We start from the raw sequence: 8,937 nt of genomic DNA on the forward strand, positions 1-8,937 counted from the left end.
GGCCTCGGGGTAGTCAGACCTCTTACACAGCACCTGGCTTCCAAGAGGGCGTGTTATAAGCAACAAAAGTGGAAGTTACAAATCTCTTTAGATCTGGCCTTGCCAGAACCTCCCTAGAGGTTCTGCCTCCCAGGTACAGAAGAGGGTGGAGGGGGTTGAAGGCAGGGTGAGGGAGTGAGCGGGCAAACACCAGAAGGATGGAGAGAACCTGTATCTGCAGAGCATGCCTGTGCTCACCCTACTGTGTGCCCGGCACCTTCTGTATGTTGTACCTCTTCCTGAGCTTTTCTGGACTGGAGACCAAGGCCTGCGCTGAACCGGGCTGGGAACTGAGGGGCTCTGCCCAGGCACAAGGGGCTGGGGGAGACTGAGGGTGGGGATGCTCCCGACCCTGATGCCCAGAGGTGGTTGGGACCCCTGCTGCCACGTGCCGCTCCACCCCCACCCTCTGAGGACTTCCCCCCCCCCCCCCCGGGACAGGTCATGCCCCCACCTCCCTGACTCCACCCCTGGCTCCCTCCCTCCCCCGGCTGGACCCCACCCTCACCACCTTAATGAAGTTCCCCAGCTGACACCTCCTAATTCCCCAATGATTAACTTCCAGCGGATTAGAACCAGGACAGCTATTTAATTAACACGCATGTCTGAGATTACTCAGGACTCATTAAGACTCCATGATTGACTTGTTAACGTACAGGAATTCAATTACTTGCCTGGCACCGAACTCCTGGCCAGGGCATGGGGGGGGGGGGGGGGTGCGCAGAGCAGGCTACAAATGCCCAGCCTGAGAGCCCCAGTCTGAAGGGATAAATAGGCCTATTCCAGAAAAGCCCAAGCGTGAGGGAGGAGACACAAGTTGACCCCAGGGAGCCCAGATCTGAGCAGGAAGTCACAACCCTTGTCCCCGGAAAGCCCCAAACTGAGGGGGAGGATACGGCCTCTATCTTTGACCATCTGCAAGTGTGACAGGAGAAATTTCTCACCCCCAAGGAGTTTCCTGAGGGGGAAGACCTAATTCATGTCCCTGGGGGGCCCTGGGGGCCCCGACCTGGGGAGACACAGACTCTTTCTTTGGGTACCCCCATTCTGAGATGGACAGGACAGCAATCAGAGGGGGCAGCCTCACCCCTGTTCTGGAGGGCCTTGGTGGAAAGACACACGCATCACTGGAGGCCCCAGTCTGAAGGGAGACACATAGCCAGGGCTGTGGGAAGTCCAATCTGAGGACACATCGTCCCTTCCCAGGAGAGACCCTTATCCAGGAAGGAAGACAGGGCACAAGGCCAGAACATCTCCATCAGAGAAAGCCACAGCCCAGAAAGACCCAGCAGTCATGGGGTGAGGGAGGGGGTGTCTGGAATGTCCTTCCCTCAGAAGAGACCAGGGAGTGGACATTTCCTCAGAGGCTGGTGGGGAAGGGACGGGCCGAGTAGGGGAAAGGACAGACAGAGCCAATCCCAGACTTCCCCGCCCAGGCCTGGCTGCCCTATCCACACACAGGAAACCTCAAAGTCGGGACCAAGATTATTCACGTCTCCAGCCCCACCCTGCCCAGCTAGGACCTGTACTGCACCATTGAAGAAGGGCTAACTGAGGAAACTGAGGAGTAAAAGGGAGGCCCAGGTCTGACAAATAAGATTGGGATGACCACCATAACAACGATGGGGGATCTCCTGGCTGCCTCCTTGCCACTGAGCATTTTCCACACATCATCTCAGCTATTCTCCCCAGGTGTGGAGGAGACTGGGGTCCAGAGAGGTTAAGTAACTTGTCCAAAGTCACACAGGAGCAAGGAGTGGAACCTGGCCGAAATGCGGTGGTCTTGATCGTTACCCTTCCCTGCACCGTGCCCTTCTGCTGGCCCCGGGGGATGGCAGGCTCACACCTGCTGCCACAGTTCCTGCGAACGAAAGCCCTGTCCACAAAACTGCACGCAGGACACCCACAGCGGCAGAGCAGGGGTCAGCCAATGAGGGAAGGCCCCTCCGAGGCCCCGTGAAGAGGAGACCCCATGAAGAAGCCTGGACCACCGTGCCCAGGGGGCCCATTAGGATGGTGGCAATTCGGGGGCAGCAACTCAGTGCAGATGCCTGACAAAGCTCTGCAACACATTTGCCAACTGATGAGATGACAGAGACAACACCTAGCGGCAGAGCTGGGGAAGCCAGAGGGTGGGCTCCTGGGACGGCTCAGCCTCCTACAAGCTGTGTGGCCTCAGGCAAGTTACTTCACCTCTCTGAGACTGGTTCCTAACCTTTAAACAGGGTGGTAACAGGGGCGCCTGGGTGGCTCAGTTAAGTGTCCGACTTCAGTTCATGTCATGATCTCACGGTTTGTAGGTTCGAGCCCTCCGCCCAGCTCTGTGCTGACAGCTCAGAGCCTGGAGCCTGTTTCAGATTCTGTGTCTCCCTCTCTCTCTGCCTCTCTGCCCTTCCCCGCTCTCTCTGCCCCTCTCCCTTTCTCTCTGCCCCTCCACCCGCTCTCTGCCCCCCTTCCCCCACTCGTACTCAGTCTCTCTCTTTCTCAAAAATAAACAAACATTAAAAAAAAATTTGGCAGCTCTTTCTGCCCACAGGTCCTGTCCCCATGCTTTAATAAAATCACCTTTTTGCACCCCCCCAAAAAAAATTTTTTAATCAGGGTAGTAACGGTCCCTTTCTTGTAAGGGTCTTTGGAGGAATAAATGACATAAGGTACGTGAGGTAACCATGCCTGGCAGGGGGAGAGTCCTCACCGTGTTAGCCGTTCTGTGCTCATTTGTTAGCTCTTCAGGAAGAAAAGAGAAGTCGCCAGGAGCCAACAATGGTTCACTTGAAAAAGTTACATCCTGCTAACGTCCACACTGAATGGCGTTTCTGGAACGACGAGTCAAAGAGCAGTGGGGATACTTCAGAACCACAGGTGAGGCTCTCCTAAGAGAGCCACACTGGTTTCTGTAAAATGTGGGCTGGGCGAAATACTGTCCTACGTTGATGGAAGCTGTGCTGAGCGTTGATTAAATGGGGTGGAGGCCGTGTCATTGGAGAGGGTCACCGCAAACACACCTGAAAATGACAAGATGTCAGAAAGCTGGAAGGGCCGACAGAAGAATGTCAAATGACCCTGAAAGTCCAAAACAGTGCCTTCAGGCCAAGAAGACAAAGTGTAACAGGAAGTGTTGAAAGATCCGATCTTTGAAAACCAACAGACAGAGTTCCACATGCTGTTTAGCAAACAAAGCAGTGAACAAAAATGGGGGGTGGGGAGGAAAACGTGTGTGTGTGTGTGTGTGTCCTCACATGGCTTAAAAGACCCTTTAAAATAGCCCAACAGTATCTTAAAAGATCTTAAAATAGCCTCATATATCTTAATATATCTCTGGAAATATCCGTAAGAAATTAATAACTTTTTTAGTCTGTGGGGAGGAAAACTAAGGCTACCAGAGGTGTGGGAGGGAAATTTTCCCCTGAATAATACCCTTTTATGATTTTTAATTTTGAACCCTGTGAATGTATTGCCTATTCAAAAATTAAATTAAAGCATGTTAACACTGGTTATCTCTCGTTGCTGGGGTGATAGGTGGTTTTACTTTCTTCCTCCTATTTTCCTGTATTGTCTGAATTTTCTTAGTGACCATGTATTACATTTTTAAATCAAGAAAAATAATAGGATTAACATTTTCTTTAAAAGTCTGCCTCACCTGTAGAGGCTGAGGACGGAGGCCGCAGTTCAAGGGAATCCATTTAGAAATGGGACGAGGCTTGCTGCATGGCTGCAGAGGGCAGAAGGAGGAATCATGGACAGAATGACATGTCGCTGCTCAGGGCAGTAGCCAGAAAGAACTTTCTATCAATGTTGCTCTGGGAGGAAATGAGCTCCCCATCACTGGAGGTGTGCAAACAAAAAGACAAACAAACAAACAAACAAACGCTGATGTGCTTGTCAGGGAGTTCCAGTGAGAATTCCTGTTCAGCAAAGGACACAGACAGTCTAGGAGCTCTGGGGTTCAAGGTCAGATCTCAGGGATACAGTTTTCTAAGCCCAGGGATGCTAAGCAGGAAGCCCACCTCAGAGGTGTGGACCTTGCTACCATTCATTACAGGCGCAGTGTCACCTGTGATGCAACAAATATAAAACTGTTTATCATAATAAATGATCATAAAAACAGCTAATGTTTATTGAGCACATACTGTGTGCCAGGCAGGCATCACCCTAAGCACCTCCATAGATTAATTGATTTAATTTTCAAAACAACTCTACGAGGTGCGTACAGTTATTATCCCCATTTTACAGACGAGGACATTGAAGCAAGGCCAAAGTCAAGGTGTTCTGTACAGAGAAAACTGTGCTAGAGAATTTCTCTCCCCCAGTGTTATGGGCTGAACTGTGTCCCCCCAGAATTCACATACTGAAGTCCTAGCCCCCAGTACCTTCAGACTATGACTGCGTTTGGAGATGGGATCTTTGAAGAGGTAATTAAGGGGGTGCCTGGGTGGCTCAGGTCATGATCTCGAGGTCCGTGAGTTCAAGCCCCGCCCCAGGGTCTGTGCTGACAGCTCAGAGCCTGGAGCCTGCTTTGCATTCTGTGTCTCCCTCTCTCTCTGCCCCTCTCCCTCCCCCACTCACGCTCTTTCTCTCTCTCTCTCTCAAAAATAAATAAAACAACATGGGGCGCCTGGGTGGCACAGTCGGTTAAGCGTCCGACTTCAGCCAGGTCACGATCTCGCGGTCTGTGAGTTCGAGCCCCTCGTCAGGCTCTGGGCTAATGGCTCGGAGCCTGGAACCTGTTTCCGATTCTGTGTCTCCCTCTCTCTCTGCCCCTCCCCCGTTCATGCTCTGTCTCTCTCTGTCCCAAAAATAAATTAAAAAAAAAAAAAAGTTGAAAAAATAAATAAATAAATAAATAAATAAATAAAACATCAAAAAATTAATAAATGAGAGGTAATTAAGGTAAAATGAGGTCTTTAGGGTGGGCCCTCATCCAGTATGACTAGTGTCCTTAGAAGAAAAGATTAAGACACAGACACACACAGAGGTGGACCAGGAAGCCACAGGGAGAAGACGGTCACCCATAAACCAAGGAGAGCAGCCTCAGAAGAAGCCAATCCTGCTGGCCCTCTGATCTCAGACTTCCAGCCCCTAGAGCGGTGAGAGAAGACCTGTCTGCTGGTCAAGCCACCCCGTCTGTGGTACTTTGTTATGACACCCCTAGAAATTAACACACCGGTCAGTTACAAATGGCTGTCCGGGGAATAGCACGTTGTTCAGCCATCTTTGGGGGGGTGTGCTCGTGCTAGTGGGCAGGTGTGTGCGCACAGGGCAATGCCAGAATGTGCGTGTGTGTACATCTACCTGCACGGGGCGGGGGGGGGGGGGGGGTACGTGGGTGAGTATGCATTGACTTGGTTGTACACGCGTGAGCACGTGTGGAAACACGGGCATGGCCACAGGGGTGGGCTGGGTGTGCACTCAGGCGGGTGGGGCGGTCGGTACACAGGTGTGTGTTCATGCAGCCCAGCCTGGAAACCGAGAAAGACACTGGGCTGTGCACGCACACTCACGTATGTACATCCACAACGACTTCCATCCTAGGAGCCCAGATCATGTTGGTTGGTAATGCACTTCTGAATCTGAATCTAATGCCAACCTAGAGGAAGCGCTGGTTAAACATGTGCCGTGATTATCGCCATCGTCTTTATCACTTTACAGATGAGGCAACAGGTAAACGGCCTGTTCGACATCATACATAATACATATATGGTAGAAATAGAAACAGAACTCACAGAGCTGAATTCCCCAGCCAAGCTTTTTTCTCCTACGCGTTGTCTTTCGTACGCGGTCCAACATGCGCAGGTGTCCATCCTACACGCACGTACTCAGTGCCCATCACGTGGACACGTACAGGGGTTTCCGGGACAACCCACACGTGCGCTGGCACGCAGATACCTAAATGCAACAACATGGTAATGGCCAACATTTTGCCTGACGACAGACTTCGCGTGTGCGTAATCTCATTTCATACTCACAAATACCCTGTAAAGTAAGTGCCATTCTTGTCTTACAGGTGAGGAAACTGAGGCACGGGGTTGCTAAGTAACCTATCCACGGCCCCCCGGCTGTTAAGCAGAAGAGCCAAACCCCCGCTTCTGACCCATCCGCTCCATGCCTCCCGGCACGCACCTTCTTTCCATCCTTCTTTCGCTGTGCGCAGGTATGTAATTATTCGTCATACAATGGTCTAATATCAAAACGAAATTAGCAGCGACCCACGCCTGGGCAGACGCTTTGAAACTTGGCTCCCTCCCCCATGCGCTTCGCAGGGAAAGCCAGAGTGGTTCTAAACGATCAGACATACATAATGGCTTCCCTTTGTCCTTTTTCTTCCTGACTAAATTGGCCAGAATGCACACCTCTGTTAAACCCAGAGGCATCCGGGTCTGATCACGGCCACCTGTCAACGAGTGTTCGGGTGGAAAAGGTGGAAATGTCTCTTCCCGTCCGTCTGGTATGCAGCCTGGAATTCTGGGATTTTCAAGTCTGGCGGAGGGCACCGAGAGGTCAGCTGATGGCCCGTGCGGAAGATTAAAGGTTGGGCGAAGAGCCTCCAGGATGAACGGCAAAAGTCACAGCCACAAATCTCCTCTCTTGCCAAGGCCCGGGTGTCACATGGAAATGGAGGTGGAATTGGTAGGAGACACGGAAGTTACTGTCCCTTTAGGGCTTATAAAGGCCGCGAGGGAATCTTTCTCTCGGAGTCAGGCTGGACCCAAGACTTCGCTGACCTTCATCCTGTGGAATTCACCACCTGTCCGTAAAACCTCCAGAACATTCTGCCAGCCAAGTGATCTTGGTCTTAATTTTTGTCACACCATGCACAATGCCAGAAGCCATAGCTGTGGAGGGATGGATCCTGATATTGAAACACACTTGTGAGACTGGTATTTATTGAGCAGCTATTATGTGCCAGGAGCTGAGGATGTCTGACTGTAAAGAAGCCATAGTCCAGGCCCTCATGGGGTTCACAGTGTTGTAGGCTCTGAACAGGAGACATTTCACTGCCCAGTGACAAGCCATGGCCCGCTTAGGGGCAAGGATGGGTTCTGTCCCAGGCCACGTACCCTCCTAGGACTTGCTGTGGGAGGGGCAGGGCAGATGGCAAGAGCTTCCCCTGTGTGCTGTCCCGATACGTGGCCCAGAATGCCTTGTGCACAGAGAGATGAAGGGACATTCCCAGAAAGGGCAGTGGAAACCCCAGTGATGTTCCTGACAGATGACTGAGAGGGCCCAGCTTGAGGGAAAATAACCAGTCACCCTGTCATCCCCCGTCCCCGCTCCCGACCCCACCCCTGTCTTCTTTTACCAGTGCCTCTCCTCTCTCTCTCTCTCTCTCTCTCTCTCTCTCTCTCTCTCTCTCTCCTTCCTACCCTCCCTTCCTCTCCCTCTCTTCCTCTCTTTCGGTATCTCTCCCTGTCTCTCCCTCCCTCTCCTTCTCTCTCTCTCTTCCCCCTCCCCTCTCTCTCCCTCTCCTGCTCTTTCTCCCCCTCCTACTCTCTCTCTCCTTCTCTTACCCTCTCTCCTTTCACCCCTACTCTCTCACACACACACTCACTTTCTCTCCCCCTCTCCCCACTACTCTCTCTCCCTCTTTCCTTCCCCTCCCCCTTTCTCTCTCTCTCTCTCTCTCACACACACACATAGACACCCACACTCTCTCTCTTCCCCTCTCCCCTCCTACTCTCTCTCTCTGCCACACACACACACACACACACACACACACACACACACACACACTGGCTCTCAGAACAAATGGCCACCGCACAAGTAAAGAGGTAAAACAAAGAAGCCAAAGTGTCCCCCACACAGTCTTCAGGCCCAGAGATGACTCTGACCCTCACCACCAACCAACAGAAGACCTCGCCAGAGGGCTCGGCCCCCATGGCGTTCACCACAGATCAGGCGCTGAGCAAGCGTTTCACGTGGCCAGTCTCATTTGTCCTCCGCACACGGCCACCACAGCCTGTGTTGCTGTTTGAGGGGGATTTTAACACGGCCCCCCTGGGCTAACAGACTAGAACAGGTGCGGCCGGGGGGGGGGGGGGGTTGGCACATGGCTCTACTGAACGAAGGCATCCTTGTGGGAAAAAAGCACCCCCTTCGGCCCCGCAGCCAGAGCCGTAAGCAGCATCATGGCTTCGTGGAAGCTGTTCCTCCCTCCACTCCACCCCTGGCCTCAGTGAGGTCACAGCCAGAAGTTAGCAGATGTGGGGTTTGAACCCGGGTCTCCAAAGCCGAGGCTCATGCAAACATTGCTCTTTGGCTTCCAAATGTGCCCTCCATCAGACACGCACTCACAGTGTGCAAGCTGGAGGGTGCTGGGGTGTGCCTAGGGACCCCTCCTGACACTCTCTTCAGGGGTCTCTCAACCTCAGGGCAGCCCCGGTCAGAGAAGGAGGCAGAGCTGTGCCCTCTGGAACGTCAGGCTGAAGGGGGAGATGTGGTCATGTCCTCGAGGTACCCTGTGTGAGGTGGAGGGGAGGCATGGGCCTGTCCTCAGGGATCCCAGTCTCCGGGGGGAGATAGGGCCGTGTCCCCAGGGAGCCCAGTCTGAAGAGGTGATGCCTGATGTCCTCCAGGCACCCAGTCTGAGGGAGGGGGAGGAGACAGGGCCCGGTAGGAGTGCACGACATGGGGGACTGGACATGGCCCTATTCTGGGGTTCTCCATTCTGGGGAGGGTGGTGAGGCGAACATCAAGCAAAGAAGCCCGACAGATGGACTCTGCCCTTCACCCCTCAGGCAGGCCGCGAAGTGGGGTCCACGTTCCTCCCGGGCTGCGGGTCAGGACGAGCGCCGTCAGCCCCAGGGCCTCGCAGGGGGACAGGCGGGCAGAGAGGCGGGAGCCAGGACCCGGCTGTCACTCAGCCGCCGCACCTCCCCGGGGAACATTTTACAACCTCAC

The 8,937-nt window shown here is 53.3% G+C and overlaps 1 protein-coding gene across 1 annotated transcript in view; it reads left to right on the forward strand.

Moving 5' to 3' along the window:
* The window catches only part of LOC131491241 (large ribosomal subunit protein P1-like), a 31,172-nt gene extending 23,129 nt beyond the window's left edge, over nt 1-8,043 (forward strand). The window contains exon 4 of the mRNA XM_058693879.1: nt 7,888-8,043. Coding sequence (XP_058549862.1) covers nt 7,888-8,043 — 156 coding nt within the window. The remainder of the gene's footprint in view (nt 1-7,887) is intronic.
* The last annotated feature ends 894 nt before the right edge of the window (nt 8,044-8,937 follow it).

The sequence above is a fragment of the Neofelis nebulosa genome, chromosome 2 (genome assembly GCF_028018385.1).
Source record: "Neofelis nebulosa isolate mNeoNeb1 chromosome 2, mNeoNeb1.pri, whole genome shotgun sequence".
In the NCBI taxonomy this organism is placed as follows: Eukaryota; Metazoa; Chordata; class Mammalia; order Carnivora; family Felidae; genus Neofelis; species Neofelis nebulosa.